The 19,650-nt window shown below is 47.1% G+C and overlaps 1 protein-coding gene across 2 annotated transcripts in view; it reads left to right on the top strand.

The window, feature by feature from the left end:
• The window catches only part of cuedc1b (CUE domain containing 1b), a 135,014-nt gene that overhangs the window by 84,877 nt on the left and 30,487 nt on the right, over positions 1–19,650 (top strand). For both annotated transcript variants that reach the window (XM_063031166.1, XM_063031167.1), the window contains exon 2: positions 3,576–4,196. In XM_063031166.1, the coding sequence (XP_062887236.1) occupies positions 3,888–4,196 (309 nt within the window). In that variant the 5' untranslated portion in view covers positions 3,576–3,887. The remainder of the gene's footprint in view (positions 1–3,575; positions 4,197–19,650) is intronic.

The raw sequence follows: 19,650 nt of genomic DNA, 5'->3' as shown, positions 1-19,650 counted from the left end.
GGCCATTGAGAGTAGTAGGATACGAGGGAGATTTCCTTTGCCACACTGAGTTGCTCTGCTGTGCTGCTCCTCCACAGCTGAGAGCGGGTCGGTGCGCGATGCCTCGTCTATCCTGGCTTTGTCTGAGCACCCAAGGCTCATTGTGGAAAATGGGGTAATAGCCGAGGCTCCTATCAGCCAGTCTCCCACGCATCCACAGTGAAACAGAATCTTCACCACTCTCAGCATCAACCAGTATCCCTGCGCTCAAAGTCCAAAGCTTTTCACCCAAGTCCCAACCATTTAGTTGTCTTGAGGTTGGTCCACTGTGTGTGAATACCAAGTGAGGTCTTATCAGGCAGAATGTGGGGGAAGTTAGCTGTGACTTCTTCTCATTAACCCTCATCAATGTAAGTCGATCCTTTTAAGATTACAAATTACATTCTGTTTTCCATTCATTGAGTATGCTTCTTTTGGAAAAAATAAATAAGAGTTGTGGGGCTGGGGGTTAGATTTGACAAGATTGGAGCTGGATGATGTTAATTGCTCTGTCATTGGCCCCATGGTTCTAGGTGTGGGTCATTGATGTCTTGTTCATGCACGTAATTTATAATGTGGAGATATCCTCCACTCACTGCATGTTGCTAAGAAATAATCCAGCTATTATCGGAAGACTTTGCTGCAGTTTGGGTGACGAGTTCCAATTGCTGTAGGGGAGAAATTTAAATCGTTTGAGTTTTTTTTGGTGCTTTTCAGCGGTTGAGCTCGTCTTTGTGTGTTCGTTCCCACTGAAACAACGTGGGGGTGGGGCGTGCAGTCAGCAACCAATATTCTGATGTACGTTAACTGGAGAGATTCTGCAGGTGCAGCAGATCTAACCACAGAATGCTGGGGGAGCTCTGCAGGTCTGGCAGTGTCAATGGCAAGGAATAAAGACTTGATGGTCCGGGCCGAGACTCTTCGCTTCTGACAACTGAGGGGATGGGGATTACGGACTGGAAATCTGGCACAGAGGAGGAGGTGAGGCCTGGGGCAGATCAGCCATGATCATATTGACTGGGGATGATGACTCCTCCTGTTTTCTGATGGTCTCCTCCTTGCATTGTTTGTTGGGTAAACTGACTGGCCGATGAGAGTTTGCTGTGAGTCCGACCTCCCCTCTAAGTGATCGGCTGACCGCGACAACTGAGCACTGGCTGTTGATTTGGAGGGCTCAGACTCCAACTCTCAGCTGTGGTCTTCAGGCAGACTCGTCCGGCCACGGCTTCTGGCTTCGGCTATGTGGCCGAGGAGCTGCGAGGCAGCATCCAGCTCAGCCAGGCGACTGCAGGTCCTGTCAGGGTGAAACGTTGTGAGTGGTTGTGATGATGATGGGCAGGGCCTCCCTCTAGAAGGGAAGTCATGGAGCTGGGACAATTAGGAGAGAACTTGAAGGAAAGCAAATACTTACACTGGTGTGGAAACACTTGAGGAAGGGGAGGAAAGCAGCAGACTTGGAATCGCAGTTGGAATTGGTTTATGATTGTCACATGCATCGAGCTCCAGTGAAATTCTGGCCTTGCGTATTGTTCATACAGGTCACAGTACACTGAGGGAGCACAAGATACAACAATAATGCAGAATGAAGTGTAACAGCTACAGAGAAAGTACAGTACAGCCAGACAATAAGGTGCAAGATTATAATAAGGTAGATAGTGAAGTCACAAGTCCATTTTGTCGTAGCAGGGAGCCGTTGCCTTGTTGTCAGATGGCACATAATGACAGCTTTATTGTTTGTAACCTGCTAACCTAATTGTACTAGATTGTCGTGCAATGACTTGCCTTGGCCTATAAGTTAGATCATCTGCAAAGGGAGTGTTGTATGCTCCTGACCATACCTGGTTCCAGGGGCTCGGGCCAGTTGAGAGCAGGTAGGATTCGACCAAGTTGCTCTGGGTCTGGAGTCACGTACATAGACCAGGTGTGGAAGGATGACATACTGAAGAACATTAGTGATTTGGATTGGTTGCTGTGACAATCGTGATTTTCCTAGCAATAATTGTAAATCCCATCCCCACCATCCAGCCACGCTCTCCTCTCACTGTTGCCATCAGGAAGGAGGTACAGAAGCCTCAGGACCCACATCGTCAAGTTCAAAAACAGTTATTACAACTCATCTATGAGACCCTTGAACCAGAGGGGATAACTTCACTCACCCCAACACTGAACTTTTCCTCAAACCTATGGACTCACCTTCAAGAACTCTTTTTCTTCGAACTTTTTTCATACTCTCAATACTTGTTGCTTAATTATTTATTATTATTATTATTATTATGTTTGTTTTTTCTTTTTGTGTTGTCGTTTGCTGTCTTTCATGCATTGGTTGTTTGTCTGTCTTGTGTGCAGTTTTTCTTTGTACCTACTGTGAATGCCCGCAAGAAGGTGAATCTTGGGTGGTATATGATGACGTGTAGGTACTTCGATAATAAACTTACTTTGAACTTTTGAACTTTGATCTAATTCAAGTAATAAACTACGTGTTTAGATTATAGTTCCCTGGCCAACGTGGTAGGATTTGAACTGGTATTTCCAGGTTAAAGGTCCATGCCTCTAGTGCTTTAACCCCTGCATGCCCTCTGAATCATTAACTCTGTTTCGCTCTCTACAGGTGTGGTTTGCTGTACTAGAAGTTTACAGTGTTCCACTTGATGTGGATTACCATTGTCCACAGGATTCTACTCTTGCCTGTGGTTCCCGTTTTCATCTTTTGCTCTCTGAAGTGGTCCGCCAAGCTCCCTGCTTGACCAACACAACTTTCACAAAAGCTGGGCTATTGCCACGTCCTGGTCACCTCTTTATAGGAAGGATGTGGAAGCTTTACAAGGGGGTGTAGAGCAGATTTACCTCGAAGGCATGTCGTATGAAGATGAGTTGAGGGAATTAAACTTTTCTCTTTGGAGTGAAGGAGGATAGGAGGTGACTTGATAAAAGTGTACAAGATGATAAGAGGCATAGGTGGAGTAGAAAACCAGAGACACAAAATACTCTGCAGATGCTGGGGTCAAAGCAACACTCAGAACATGCTGGAGGAACTCAGCAGGTGGGGCAGCATCTGTGGAAAGGATCAGTCAATGTTTCGGGCCGGAACCCTTCGTGTTCGTTTCCATGGATGCTGCCTGACCTGCTGAGTTCCTGCAGCGTGTTGTGAGTGTAGATAACCAGAGACCTTTTCCCCCAGGCAGAAATAGCTAATATAAGGGGGCATAATTTTAAGGTGGTTAGAGGAAAGCGGACGGGGGATGTCCAATGTAAGTTCTTTACACAGAAATTAGTAGGTGCATGAGGCAGATGCATTAGAGAGATCTCAGATAAGCATGTGGATGATAGGAAAATGAATGGTTATGTAGGAGGGAATAGTTCAATTGAGCTTGGGGTGGGCTAAAAAGTTGGCACACGTCGTAAGCCAAAGGGCCTATACTTTGCTGTAGTGTTCTATGTTCTATTGTGAAGGCATCCAGCAAAGGGCCCAATCTCATCAGCATTTCCCATCACAAGACAGAACATTTTAAAGCATTGTGTCTGTTCTATCACTAATCTAGCTCTTTTTCCTGTTACAGATGTCCCATTGACTTGGATACGATTGGCGAGATTTTGCCTTGCGTGATAATTGGAGTATTGCTGACGTTGTATATTGGGTGTGAAGATTCTTGCTGCCCTACCAAATCTTTTTCCCTAGAAGTTGATGATCGTGGGTCGCAGTTTGCTTTGCTGTAAAGTGAGTTGGATGTTCCCACTCAGAATTGCTGCATTTGGTTGCCAAACCTTGGGATGTGGCTTTGCACCAACTTTACGAGTAAGCTCTGACCCCTCGAGAAGCTCCCACCATTTCACACCCCAAGCTGAGCAGGTTTCGAAAGACGTTCTTTAAAATGACCAGTCTCTTCCGACGAAACAGTAGCAATGGGAACTCCAAGAGTGGATCAACCGCTGCCCCGTCACAGCTGCTCAACAACAGCAGGCCGCCCCGTCAGGTCCGGAGACTTGAGTTCAACCAGGCCATGGAGGACTTCAAGGTCATGTTCCCCAACATGGACTATGACGTAATTGAGTGCGTGTTAAGAGCCAACAATGGAGCTGTGGATGCCACCATCGACCAGCTCTTGCAGATGAACTTGGACTGTGGTTTTGACAACGGATATGATGAGAGTTCGGAGTCTGAGGACAGTATCCCCCCAGAGGTGAGCATGGGACGATTGTAACTGTGGAAGTAAGTAGCTGGGAGCTGATCAGGTCTATGGCTGTGGCCGCTAACTGAACCCGTAAGCTAAATGAAAGTGAATCCAGTCTTCTGCAAATTCTTAATGCTTCAGTCTCCCATTGTCTACATTATCTTAAATATCCAGTCACGAGTGATGCTTTAGTTGAAGGGACTTGCCTTTAGAGCAGAGATGAGGAGGAATTTATTTTTATCCAGAGGGTGGTGTTTCTGTGAAATTCATTGCCACAGCACAATGAGGAAGCCAGGCCATTGGATGTATTCAAGACAGAGGTTGATAGGTTCTTGAATGGCAAAGGGGTTAAGGGTTGTGCGGAGAAGATGGGACAATGGAGTTGAAAAGTATCAGCCATGTTTGAAGATAAAAGGCTAGTTTCAGTTGTCACATGTACATTGAAACATAAATGTGTCATCTGTGTCAATGGCCAACACAGCCCAATGTGGGGTCAGCCCACAAATGTTGCCATGCTTCTGCCCCCAACGTAGCGTGCCCACAGCGCACTAATCTTCACCCTTACATCTTTGGAATGTGGGAGTCAGAATCAGGATTATTATTAGTGACATATTCAGCTTCTCTTTTCTCACATGTAATTTGTTGAGCTGTTTCCAATTCATTGAATCAATGAGCAAGGTTTGTGCTCAGTTTTAGCCAAGTATCAAAAGATCCAAGTAGAGTTTGACATAGGGAGTAAAGGACTGAAGAATAGCTTGATTTGTCGCATGTACGTCGGAATGTACAGTGAACTGATTTGTTTAAATCATGTCAGCAAAGTCTGCGCTGGGGCAGCCTGCAAGTGTCGCCACGCTTCTGCCGCCAAAGTCGCACGCCCACAACTCTCCAACGTAAACCTGTGTGTCCCTGGAATGTGGGAGGAAACCGGAGCACCCAGAGGAAACCCTCGTGGTCATAGCAAGAATGTACAGAGCCCTTACTGCCGGTGGTGGGAATCGAACCCCAGTCTTGCGGCTGGCACTGCAAGGCATTGCGCTGACCGCTATGCCGCTGCGCTGCCCCGCCCCATGGGGAAAGTGCAATTGCTGGACGGCCAGAGACTCAGACTAAGACAAGTGGGTGGGTATGAAGGTTGCTGTTCCAGCTGGGTTTACTAATACAGTGTTGAAGCACCTTCAATAACTCCAAAAGACTGAGGTTTGGTAAAATACTGAAAGACTTTTATTCGCTGTACAATACGACCTCCACGGTGAGTGTCTGCCCCCGGACTGAGGGGGAGGGGCAAGGCGAAACACCTTTATACAGGACTCTGTGGGAGGAGCCACAGGGCAGTCAACAGAGGGGCGTGTCCAGACAGTTAACCCAATTACAACATATATATATGGTTTACCACAAGTGTGTGGTTACCAGTGTGATACATCTCTACCAAAGGAGGTGTAGGGTGCTCCTTCTCTCCACAAGTCTGCAGGTCACCTTTGGGCAAGGTGTAGCACCTGCTTAGCCTCCACCCCCCCCCCCCAAGATTAGGGTCACATGAAGCCATGGGAGTAGGTGGTCGATCGTTCTATGAGCAACGGATGCATATCACAAGTCCTGGTTATGCGACCACTGACGCCAGGCAGACGATCTCTGATGGGTATTGATAATGGCTGGGGGTCACCCGTCTTGTGAAGACACTGCCCAGAAGGCAACAGCAAACCACTTCTGTAGAAAAATTTGCCAAAAGCTATCATGGTCAAAGGCCATAATCGCCTACATCATATGACATGGCACATGACGATGGTAATGTGGTTACTAGGTCCCAAACCCACTCTAGTAGGAAAGCAAACAACAGGAATTCTGCAGATGCTGGAAATTCAAGCAACATACATCAAAGTTGCTGGTGAACGCAGCAGGCCAAGCAGCATCTATAGGAAGAGGCGCAGTCGACGTTTCAGGCCGAGACCCTTTGTCAGGACTAACTGAAGGAAGAGTGAGTAAGGGATTTGAAAGCTGGAGGGGGAGGGGGAGATGCAAAATGATAGGAGAAGACAGGAGGGGGAGGGATGGAGCCGAGAGCTGGACAGGTGATAGGCAGAAGGGATAAGAGAGGATCATGGGACAGGAGGTCCGGGAAGAAAGACGGGGGGGGGGGGTGACCCAGAGGATGGGCAAGAGGTATATTCAGAGGGACAGAAGGAGAAAAAGGAGAGTGAGAGAAAGAATGTGTGCATTAAAAAGAGTAACAGATGGGGTACGAGGGGGAGGTGGGAGGAGGAGAATAATATGTTGGACCCGGAGGCTGGTGGGGTGGTAGGTGAGGACCAGGGGAACCCTATTCCTAGTGGGGTGGTGGGAGGATGGAGTGAGAGCAGATGTACGTGAAATGGGGGAGATGCGTTTAAGAGCAGAGTTGATATTATTCTCCGTAACTTCCGCCACCTCCAACGGGATCCCACCACTAAGCATATCTTTCCCTCCCCGCCTCTCTCTGCATTCCGCAGGGATCGCTCCCTACACAACTCCCTTGTCCATTCGTCCCCCCCATCCCTCCCCACTGATCTCCCTCCTGGCACTTATCCGTGTAAGCGGAACAAGTGCTACACATGCCCTTACACTTCCTCCCTTACCACCATTCAGGGCCCCAAACAGTCCTTCCAGGTGAGGCATCACTTCACCTGTGAGTCGACTGGGGTGATATACTGCGTCCGGTGCTCCCGATGTGGCCTTTTATATATTGGTGAGACCCAACGCAGACTGGGAGACCGCTTTGTTGAACATCTACGCTCTGTCCGCCAGAGAAAGCAGGATCTCCCAGTGGCCACACATTTTAATTCCACATCCCATTCCCATTCTGACATGTCTATCCACGGCCTCCTCTACTGTAAAGATGAAGCCACACTCAGGTTGGAGGAACAACACCTTATATTCCGTCTGGGTAGCCTCCAACCTGATGGCATGAACATTGACTTCTCTAACTTCCGCTAGGCCCCACCTCCCCCTCGTACCCCATCTGTTACTCTTTTTAATGCACACATTCTTTCTCTCACTCTCCTTTTTCTCCTTCTGTCCCTCTGAATATACCTCTTGCCCATCCTCTGGGTCACCCCCCCCCCGTCTTTCTTCCCGGACCTCCTGTCCCATGATCCTCTCGTATCCCTTCTGCCTATCACCTGTCCAGCTCTCGGCTCCATCCCTCCCCCTCCTGTCTTCTCCTATCATTTTGCATCTCCCCCTCCCCCTCCAGCTTTCAAATCCCTTACTCACTCTTCCTTCAGTTAGTCCTGACGAAGGGTCTCGGCCTGAAATGTCGACTGCGCTTCTTCCTATAGATGCTGCCTGGCCTGCTGCGTTCACTAGTAGGAAAGCGTTTGTAGGAATGTGAATAGCCTAGCTCACCCTGATCAAGCATGTCTAGAGTCCCACAGACGGGGGAGGACATCAACAGTAGGTTGCCTTGAGCCCAGTTGCTCGTAGGATGTTCCATAACTCCTGCTCTTGCTACTCCTGGCTCATGGTCAGTGGCCATTACCTGTAGGGGATGCTGGGCTACCGTTCTAGACTTGTAGAGTGGTTTTTAGTGCACTCCCTCAGTGGCTTGGCCATTGAAGATCAAGGGCCACTCAGACAGGAGGCTTGCTTGCTGGTTTCTGCTGAGGTGGAGTGGTCCTCGACCGAGGCTGATATTGTACCCCTTGCGATCGAGCAGCCTGCCGCCGTTTACTGTCTGCCCAGCCGCATCTGGGTGAGCCAGCGTGGAGCCCCGTCAGTGGTCAGCACCTCCCGGAGGGAAACGGGAACGAAGAGAACAAGTACTCCATCTCGTTAAAGCTGTGTGTAGGCAGGGACTGCTATTCTGCATTACAGACATAATGACGCAGCAGTGAAAAGCACCTGTCCTGGATTAGAGGGAAATGAGAGGCCACCCCGCCTTCGCAGTGCTCCGCAGGAAAGAATGTGGGTGAATTCCAATCCCACAAACGACATTTAAAGAATGACTTTATCTCTGATGATTGAGTGTAAATTCCCGCTCTAGCATACACAGGAGGAAGTGTTGAATGTGCAGGTCAGGCGTGTGTGGAGACAAGTGCTGTTAATGTACCTTAATCCAAGATGGTGATACACTAGTGCGGTGATTAGCATAACATTATTCCTGCACCAGCGACCCGTGTTCAGTTCCTACCACTGTCTGTAAGGAGTTAGTACCTTCTTCCCGTCTATGCCTAGGTTTCCTCTGGGTGCTCTAGTTTCCTCCCACATTAAGACCAAAAGATGTAGGGCCAGAAATAGGCCTTCAAGTCTGCTCCACCTTTTCATTATGGCTGATCCATTTTCTCTCTCAGTCCCAATCTTCCTTTTCCCCGTATCCCGTTATGCCCTGACTAATCAAGAATCTATCAACTTCTGCCTTAAATATTCCCAATGACTTGGCCTTCACAGCCACCTGTGGCAACAAATGCCACAGATTCACCATGCTCTGGCTGAAGAAATTCCTCTTCACCTCTGCTGTAAAAGGATGCCCCTCTATTCTGAGGCTGTGTCCTTTGGTCTTAGACTCTCCCATCATAGGAAACATCCTCTCCATATTCCAGGGACCTATGGGTTAGTAGGTTAATTGATCATTTGGGTATATTTGGGCATTGCGGACTTGTGGGGCAGGAAGGCCCTGTTACTGTGCTGTATATCTAAATAAAGTGAAATAATTAAGGTCCAAGATCATTGGCTTAAAATGAAGGTCACTCAGTTGTCCTCTCTCCATTGCACCACTCACAACACGCTGGAGGAACTCAGCAGGTCGGGCAGCAGCCGTGGAAAAGATCGGTCGACGTTTCGGGCCGGAACCCTTCGTCAGGACTGAAGAGGGAAGGGGCAGAGGCCCTATAAAGAAGGTAGGGGGAGGGTGGGAAGGAGAAGGCTGGTAGGTTCCAGGTGAAAAACCAGTAAGGGGAGAGATAAAGGGGTGGGGGAGGGAAGCACGGAGAGGATGGGCAGGAAGGGTGAAGAAAGAATAGGGGAAACACAATGGGTAGTAGAAGGAGGCGGAAGCATGAGGGAGGTGATAGGCAGCTGGGAGAGGGGGCAGAGTGAAATAGGGACAGGGGAAGGGAGGGGGAGGGAATTAACGGAAGTTGGAGAATTCTATGTTTATACCAAGGGGCTGGAGACTACCTAGATGGTATATGAGGTATTGCTCCTTCAACCTGAGTTTAGCCTTATCGTGGCAGTAGAGGAGGCCATGTATGGACATATCCGAATGGGAATGTGAAGCAGAGTTGAAGTAGGTGGCAACCGGGAGATCCTGTCTATTGTGGTGGACGGAGCGGAGGTGCTCGACGAAGCGGTCCCCCAATCTGCGTCGGGTTTCACCGATGCAGAGGAGGCCACACCGGGAGCACCTCTCCATTGCATGTGGTTGTGACCATTCCTTCCCCAACAAGTACCAGAAGCTGCACGGCTTGCATTAAGGCTTGATCTGTGGCCCGGAGTATCTCGTTGTACCAGGTTTTCATATGGCTTGAATGTGTGGTACCCCACTTAAACCCGCAACATTTAAAAAAGTTTTCCTGTAAGCTCATCAAGTGAAAAGACTTGACAGCAGCAATATAACACATGCTTGCCTGTTGAAAGGGACAGCAATAACTATGAGCTCATTCTCGAGTCTTGCCAAGAATACAAGTTGGCTCAAAAATAGAGAAAGAGAAAGACAAATTGGGAAATAGCAGTAAACTGGAAAAAAAACATCTCGTGCAATTTGGAATCAGACTGCTGTTCGAAGGAACTTGGAAATGTACGGAATGTTAGTAAGTCTGTTTACCCCAAAGCGTTGATATAAAGTGATCTGTAATGGTTCCAGTGTTGTTAAGGTTCCTCATTGTGTAACAAAGTCAACAAGCCAGCGATCAAGTTTTGTGGTGTCCGGGGGATAACAAATGGTCAGAATAATCTGGCACGACAACATCCCTGAACATTCAGAATCTGAACAAACCTGGACTGTTTTGTCGACTTTGATTTTCTATATTCTGCGTTTTTCGCTCTTTTGCCATTCACGCGATGTGTTCTTTTTTTTAAGTGTGTGCATTGAGGCTTGACATTTTTCTTTGAATGTGTTCCATGGTTTTCTTGGTCTCGTGGCTGCCCGTGGAAAGGCAAATCTCAGGGTTGCTACTGCACACACAGTTTGATAATAAGTATAATTTGAATCTTTGAATACCTGGTTCCTTTCTAATGGGGAGAACGCAGACCAGCCCATTAATGAGAATACAGAAGATTATTCCCTTGGCCTTATTAATTTGTGGGATATTCCCTTTTGCTGCTGTCCTCGCTACTCCATTCATGAATAAATGGCTGAAAGGGTTTTCTCCAGCCATCATCAAACACTCAAACGGTCTTCTCTTGTGCAAAAGCTGAATTCCTGATATCCCAGTCTACCTTGCCACGGGCCTAGCACTTCAGTTGTCTACCTGCACTGCGCTCTCTTGGTAACTGCAGCATTATATTCTGCTGCGATGCACACGGCGTGTTGGAGGAGCTCGGCAGGCCAGGCAGCATCTATGGTGGGAGTCAACAGCTGATGTTTCAGGCTGAGACCCTTCATCAGGACAGAACTGTAACCCTTCCTTTCCAATCCTGATGAAGGGTCTCAGCCTGAAACGTCGATTGTCTTTTCCATCCATTGGTGATCTCCTGACCTGCTGAGCTCCTCCAGCACATTGTGTGTATCACTCTAGATTTCCTGCATTTGCAGAACCTCTTGTGTCTTGTACTACCTCAGCGTACTAGTGTATGGCATGACCTGCCCATATGGTAGACAATCAGTCTTCCACTACATCTCAGTACAAGAGACAATAATAATCCAATGCCAAAGGACCATTGGCGAGTTTGCTCATCAGTTGGACATCAGATATGATATAGAAGCATAGTGGTTAGCATAACACTATTGAGGGTGACGTGAGGGCCTCTGTTGGTCAGAGTTGACCATGGATATTGTGTCCTAGCTGTCTAGATACGCAAGTCTGGGCAGTACGATGTGGAGAGCAAGCTGTTGCCCATGTAGCAAGCTCCCCCTCTCCACTAATCTGATGAACCCAAAGGAATAGCAGAGACTGATACAGTTTGGCACCAGGAGTTGCCAGTCAGCATTGAACTCAATGTAGGACTGCCTTAGGGACTCCAGCTCCAGAATGTTCCCTCGGGGTTTACTCCTGAAGCCTTCTCCGTGAGTGGGTATGGCCGCGAGGCAGCGGAGGTTTGAGATCAGAGTCTTCCTTCTCCTAGATGAGCTGACGAGCCCCATCTTCCTGTGGGCGACTGGTTTCAAGGCACCAGTAGCCCACCTTCGCCCCTTCTCCTGTCAGTAGAAACAGCTCTGCTGGGCTTAGCAGCTAAGCCACGTGTGAAGGCCAGGAGCTGGACTTGGTTGTCAGAGGCTAATTAAGAAGCATGCCATTGGGAGTATTTAATAGGTGGAGGGAGCTTTGCCCCACTACCACCCCGGCTATAACAACTTTAAGAACGTTATTACAGCTCCAGCAATTGGGGTTCATTTCCACGGCTGTCTAAGGAGTTCATACATTCTCCCTGTGACCACTCTGGTTTCCTCCCGTATTGCAAAGATGTACCGGTTAGTAGGCTAATTGGTCACATGGGCATAATTCAGTGGCATGAGTGCATTGGGCTGGAAGGACCTGTTATTATGCTCGATATCTTTATATAAAAGAAAGATAATCTTGCCAGTGACATTCATATCTGAAGAAGGAATAATACTTTTAAAATTACTTACTTGGGAATTTGACCCATTTTGGCAATTATTATTCTTGTCTACAGTCTACCTGAGTTTTAACAAATGGAGGTGCTGTAATTCATTTCCATCCATGCTTCATACCAGGAGAGAGCCTTTGGCTTCATGCCTAATCCGGAACATCATTGCCGCTTCCAGTGGCCGTAACCCCCGGCTGGTGTCTACTGAAGCCGCTGTCTTGATTACAAGTTCATGTCCTGGGCTGGGCGTGAGCCGACCCAGCAGACAGACAGAGTGGGATAACAAGCCAACAGTTGCCAACACTCCCTCTGAGCTGTCCAGTCATTAACAAGGCGGGAGGGTTGTGTGTTCATTGTGGATTCACCATGAAGCCTGTTGAATTATTTCATGTACTTCTCCATCTGGAGCAGGAGCAGATCTTCCTGACCCTCGAAGGCTGCTCGTGCATTCAATAGCAAGACTGATTCTAAACCATTTCCCAGTCTGAATCTCTGGCCCTTATTTTTTAGATTATGAGAACACTCAGTCCTCTTTTATTGTCACTTAGAAATGCATACATGCATTAAGAAATGACACAAGTGTTTCTCCGGAATAATATCGCAGAAAACAGGATAAACCAAAGACTAACACTGACAGAACCACATAATTATAACATATAGTTACAGCAGTGCAAAACAATACCATAATTTGATTTAGAACAAACCATGGGCACGGTAAAAAAAAGTCTCAAAGTCCCCGAGTCGATCGACTTCCGAGTCCCCGATAGCAGGCGGCAAAAGGGAGAAACTCCCTGCCATAAACCTCCAGGCACCAACAACTTGCTGATACCTTGGAAGCAGCCGACCACAGCCGACACTGAGTCCATCTGTCCGAAAACTCCGAGCCTCCGACCAGCCCCTCTAATGCAGCCTCCTGAGCGCCATCCTCTGCCAAGCGCCTTTGACCTCGCCCCGGCCGCTGAAACAAGCAAAGCCGAGGATTCGGGGCCTTCTGCTCCGGAGATTCTGGTTACCTCACAGTAGCAGCGGCAGCGAAGCGGGCATTTCAGAAGTTATCCAGATGTTCCTCCGTACTCTCACGTCCGTCTCCATCAAATCGAAATTGTGCACGGTCCCCTACTTGACAGATTACAGATATCATCACCGAAGAGGCTGCGCGCGTTGCTGTTAGTATCCAAATAGCTACCGACATAAACCATATCAAACACTCTGTTATGGTACCTGGTTCTTCATTGAAGGCATTTGAACAAGCAGAGGCAAGGTCCAGTGTCAATGATAGTTTGTACAGCAATGGCCACAATGTTCACAATGTTCACAGGAGACTCTGAGAGCTGAGGATTGTCTCCTTGTGATGGAGGTTGCACTTGGCCAGCAGAAAGGTGGGCCCAACCCCACTCTGAATTTTTCCCATTCCTCCGGGAACTGCTGGCATGGATGCGCACACCAGGGACACAGGATAATGCGGATGCTGGAATTTGGACTGAGAGACTAAAAGCTGGAGGAACTCCGGGCCAGTGGCAATGGGGAGGGAAGTGGAAAGTCGACGTTTTGGGTCAAAGCCCTTCAGCTAGACTGAAAGATTATATTAGATTATGAGGACACGCAGTCCTCTTTTATTGTCATTTAGTAATGCATGCATTAAGAAATGATACAATATTCCTCCGGTATGATATCACAGAAACACAGGACAGATCAAGACTGAAAAACTAACAAAAACCACATAGTTATCACATATAGTTACAACAGTGCAACAATACCATAACTTGATGTAGAACAAGCCATGGGCACAGTAAAAAAGTTCAAAGTCTCTCGAATGTCCCACATCTCACGCAGACGGGAGAAGGAAGAAAACTCTCCCTGCCATGCCCTACCACAGTCCGATTCTGAGCCGTCCGAAAACTTCGAGCCTCCGATCAGCCCTCTGACACCGAGTACCGAGCACCATCTCTATCCTAACGATTCGACTTCAGCCTCGGTCGCCAGCAGCAGGCAAAGCCGGGGATCTTGGGGCCTTCCCTCCGGAGATCCTCGATCTCGCAGTAACAACAGCAGCGAACCGGTGTTTCAGAAATTTCTCCAGATGTTCCTCTGTGCTTTCATGTCTGTCTCCATCAAATCAGAATTGTCCACAGCCCCTATTTAACAGAGACGATATCATTTCACCGGATAGCTGCGCGTGCTGCGTCACACTGCCATCTTCTCCTCCCGCCTCTAGTATAAAAAGATGGAGGGAAGTGATGGGGCAAGAGCTTGCGGGTGATAGGTGGATCCAGGTGAGAGGGAATGGGCTTATTTATTTATTGGTTTCAGCGTGGAATTGGCCCTTTGGGTCACACTGCCCTGCAACCCCCCGATTTAATCCTAGACTCTTCTGAGGACAAATTACAATGACCGATTAAATCTACCAACTGGACTGTGGGAGGAAACTGGAGCACCCGGAGGAAACCCGCGCAGTCACAGGGAAAACATGAAAACTCCCTAGGGGCAGTGGCAGGAATTGAACCCCGGTAACTTGGTACTGTAAAGTGCTGTGCTAACCACTACACTACCTTGCCGTTGAGGGGGAGGGGAGAATGAAAATAGCGGCAGGGAAGTGATAGGTGATTGCGATGAAGGGCTGGGAAAGATGGAATCTGATAGAGGAAGGTGGGCCGCGGGATGGAGGGAGGGTGGAAGCAGTAAATTTACTTTGGCACTTTGAGTAGTGGGGGAGTGGAGCCAATGGCAGGAGTATCTTGCTGATGGCCAACTGGAGAGGGCGGGGACGGGAAAGAGACAGTGATGAGGAAAAAGGTACATACAGCCAGCCCTCCTTATCCGCGGGTTCTGCATGCGCGGATTCAACCAACCGCGGATCGGGAAAACCCGTAAGTTCTCTCTCCAGCACTTGTTGTTTGAGCACGTACAGACTTTTTTTTCTTGTCATTATTCCCTTAATAATGCAGTGTAACAACTATTTACATAGCATTTATATTGTATTAGGTGTTATAAGTAATCTAGAGATTATTTAAAGTATACGGGAGGATGTGTGTAGGTTACCGCGAATCGGGATCGAAAAAAAACGGAAGTTCTCTTACTAAGTAAGTCGGAATAGGTACATCCGGTATTTATTTAGCATCAGTTAGTCAGATGTTTGTCGTAGTATATAGTATATATTTTACCTTTCTATGCATATAAAACACTTAAGAAACATATGTATTTCAATAATTAAACCACTGTGTTGCTTAGTAATAATTGTAGCTTTCATCGGGGCAGGGCCTTTCTCACTTTATCCTTTAAAATTGTTCCGATCGTTGACCGACTGTAACTTAATGCTTTTCCAATGACCAATGGCGTTTCACCTCTTTCCGACTGCTTTATTATTTCCACTTTATTTTCAATCGTGATCGTGATTATTTTCATGAACAGAAACACACTGTGGATTCAGAGCTCCGCCGGGTCCTAAAGTCCACTGCACTAAGGTTAAGTAAGGGACTTGAGCATCCGCGTTTTTTGGTATCCGCGGGGGGTCCCAGAACCAATCCCCCGCGGATAAGGAGGGCCGACTGTATGTGGCTGCCTGTGTGTGGGTACAGATCAGCACCAGGGATGGTGCTAGCCTATTACGTGCTGCTTTGTTAAAGGCCGAGTGGTCTGCAGGCACAAGATTTTAACACACAAAGTGGGTAAAGTTCTGAATTTTTAACAGAAGTATAATTTCCCCTTGGGTGGATGGCTTTTTGTCTCTCCTTCACTTACACTGTGATGGTGACTTGAGTGAACTCCACTGTTGGTTGAATCCTTTTGCAGAGCAGAGGGAGGGGCCTGACTGTGGTGGAGAGAGCTTGGGCTCACACACAGGCTGGGTGCAGTCCCCACCCCCCACCCCACTGAAGCATATTAGTGACCCCAGTTTGTATGATAGAATCGGTCTGGCATCACCCCGGTCACTTACTGCTAAATGACGGTGCCGCGTTTCTGGGCGGCTGAACTGAGTAAGGTTCTCCAGTCTGCCAGGATGACATTTCCACAACTCGCTGGCTCGACGAGAAGGATGAAAATCTCTTCAAAAATGAACGTGCAAACTCGGAGCAGTAAGCATCCCCTGCATTTAAAATGGGTCGTATTTAGAGAAGCAGGAGTGAGGGCATTGGCTAAGAAGGAACGTTTGTGTTGCAGGCTGGTCTCGACCGAGTTTTAAATCAACTAGAGGCCACAGTTTAAGAATAAGGGCTAGACAATTTAGAACGGAGTTGAGGAAAAACTTTTAACACAGAGGGTTGTGGTTCTGTCAAATGCTCTGCCTCAGAAGGCAGTGGAGGCCAATTCTCTGGATTCTTTCAAGAAAGAGTTAGATAGAGCTCTTAAAGATAGCGGAGTCCAGGGATATGGGGAGAAGGCAGGAAAAGGGTACTGATTGTGGATGATCAGCCATGATCACAGTGAATGGCAGTGCTAGCTCGAAGGGCTGAATGGGCTACTCCTGCACCTATTGTCTATTGTCTATAGGACGGTAACAGGCCATTTCTGACCAACGAGCCCTCGCTGCCCAATTACACCATGTGACCAGTTACCCAGGAGATGCGGGGCAAACCTGGACAGCCGAAGGAAACACATGCAGTCACTGGGAGAACGTACAAGCTCCTTACAGACAACGGCAGGGACTGAACCGAGGTTGCTGGCACGATAACAGCGTGGACGATGCTGAGGATGTTCTACGAGTCTGTGGTGGCCAGTGCGATTATGTTTACTGTTGTGTGCTGGGGCAGCAGGCTGAGGGTAGCAGACACCAACAGAATCAACAAACTCATTCGTTAGGCCAGTGATGTTGTGGGGATGGAACTGGACTCTCTGACGGTGGTGTCTGAAAAGAGGATGCTGTCCAAGTTGCATGTCATCTTGGACAATGTCTCCCATCCACTACATAATGTACTGGGTGGCCACAGGAGTACATTCAGCCAGAGACTCATTCCTCCGAGATGCAACACACAGCGTTATAGGAAGTCATTCCTGCCTGTGGCCATCAAACTTTACAACTCCTCCCTTGGAGGGTCAGACACCCTGAGCCAATAGGCTGGTCCTGGACTTATTTCCTGGCATAATTTACGTATTACTATTTAATTATTTGTGGTTTATTACTATTTAATTATTTATGGTGCAACTGTAACAAAAACCAATTTCCCTCGGGATCAATAAAGTATGATCATGACTATGTTACACTAACCGCTACATTACCGTGCCGCACATTACACTAAAACTTGATAAGATAATCGAAAAGCTGTGACAACTGTTACATAAGTAGGAGAGTACACGCTGTAAAGTGAATTACATCACCATTTAGGTTTCTAAAGGCTTTAATGTTCCCTGATCTATCAAATTTCAAAGTAAATTTATTACCAATGTACATATATGTCACCATGTACAACCCTGGGTTACATTTTCATGTAGGTATTCACAATGGAACAAAAGAAATGTAATTGAATCAAGGAATAACTACATAAAGACTGACAAACAAGAAGACAAACTGTGAAAATACAAAAAAACACACACACACAGAGTTCTCTGTGAAAGTCTTAGGCACACATACAGTATATGTAGCTAGGGTGCCCAAGACCTTTGCACAGTACTGTATTTGTCAACGTGGAGCAGAGCGTGAGTTTGTAACAAAGGATGTTGGGAATGGTGAGGGTGGAGGGGTGTGGGACAGGTGGCAGAGGAGGAGTGCGGGGGCGGTGTCAAACACCAGGCAAAGTTATTTGATTCCAAACAATTGGCTTATTGCTCATTACAGAATGTCTCTCTGGTGCTTCCTGCTCTCTCCCCTCTCCCTCCCTGCCCCCTTCCCACTCCCAGTCCACCACAGAGACCCATATCAGAATCAGGTTTATCATCATTCACATGTATTGTGGAATTTAGTGTTTTTTTTCTGCTGCAGCAGTGCAATACATAAAATTACTACTGTACTGTGCAAAAGTCTTAGGCACCTTAGCGAGATATGGTGTATGCGCCTAATGCACAGTTGTAGAGTCCTTGGAAGTGCAAAGGTTGTGGAATCAGTTCAGAGTTGAGGTGAGTGAAGCTAACCACTCGGTTCAGTGGCCTGATGGTTGTTTAAAGTGGTACTGTGGGACCTAACACTCGGTCCAGTGCCATTTCCAGTCGACCACGGCACTAGAACACCCAGATAACGGGATTACTTTCACCCTGAGTGTGTGTGTGGACTCCAAGGACCCAAGACCGGGGGTGTATGTGGAGGATGTTTAACAAAACCCCCACACACTCAACACAGGGCAGGGACAACTCGAGGGTTTTATCCTCGAGGGTAGATTGCAGAACCCAATGTCTACTGATAAAGTACATCAGAGGAAATATTAATATAATGTATGCTGCATCTTGAAATACATAGGCTGCTTCAGTTGAAGTGAAAAGCCTTGAGAAATCTTTATAAATTCATCATCCCAGTGGGTAATATAACTCACTTTATAACATTGCTTCTATATATCTAACAGTTGTCACTATATTTCAATCATTATATCAAAAGTCTGCCACCTCTTGGCATGATAAATGCAAGGATATCTATTATGAAAAGTTTGTATTTGTATTCCTTTTTAAGAGTTCTGCATCACTATCAGCGAGTTCTGCATCATTATCAGCGAGTTCTGGAGTAGTACATTGTGGATCCAGGCCTTTCGGCCTGTTGTGTCTGTGCTAGTCACCATGCCAATCTATACTAATTCCTCTTGCCTATATCCCATAATTCTTTGCTCACGCCTGTCCAGGCCTTCATGATGCACACACAACCCTCAGAGCCAAGGCAGACAGAATCCACTCAGTCCTGCGTTCCTGTTTGAACGTAATACATGGTGGAAGTTTTCAGGAAGGTTTGTTAGACCATGAGACACACCAGTGGAATTAGGCCATTTGATCCATCTGCAGTAAATTGCCGTCTGGGTGGGCGGTGTATCTGGGAAGAGCTGCTGTGCATGTGAGGGAGAATAGGCTGTACAGAAATAAGTGAGGGAAATGGAATTGATCAGAGATGGCAGAATGAGACCATTCAGCCCATTGAGTCTGCTCCATCATGTCTGATTTCTTTTCCCCCCGTTAACACCATTCTTCTGCCTTCTACCCATAACGTTTGACATCCTTGCTAATCAAGAACCTATCAATCCCTGCTTTAACTCTACCCAATGACTCATCCTCCACATTCATCTATGACAACGAGCTCCTCAGGTTCTCCACCCTCTGGCAAAAGCACGTTTACTTCTCATTGATGCCAACTTTTATATCTAAGATTCCGAGAAAGCACTTGATAAAATTATGTACTTGAAGTTACTGGAAAATAAAAGCAATCTGAATAACAGAGAACTTTATCGTGTGGGTTGGTAAATCGTGAATACCTTTTGTGTTTGTGTTAAGTTCCCTTGCTTGAGGATCTGCTCTCTGAAAGGATAAGCTTTTCACTATGTTTATCAACTACTTGTTTCATGCAATCAGGAGTATTATATTCCACGTTTGCAGAAGGCTCTGTGTTATTATGTTATTGTGCTATGTAAGTGCTTATTTCTTTTATAACATGTTTGCTCTGTAAAACACATAATGGTTCTAATCACGTCCAGTGTCTCTGATGTAATGAAAAGAGCGTCACCATTGTTTCCGTCTCTCACGGCAGTAATTCTGTATAATTAACCTCAACTGTAAAGGCCTTTTTTATTCCATGGACCCCTACCATTAACCGAGAGGTCCA

The sequence above is a fragment of the Mobula hypostoma genome, chromosome 23 (genome assembly GCF_963921235.1).
Source record: "Mobula hypostoma chromosome 23, sMobHyp1.1, whole genome shotgun sequence".
NCBI classification, from domain to species: domain Eukaryota; kingdom Metazoa; phylum Chordata; class Chondrichthyes; order Myliobatiformes; family Myliobatidae; genus Mobula; species Mobula hypostoma.
This window is presented reverse-complemented; position numbering and strand designations above follow the sequence as displayed.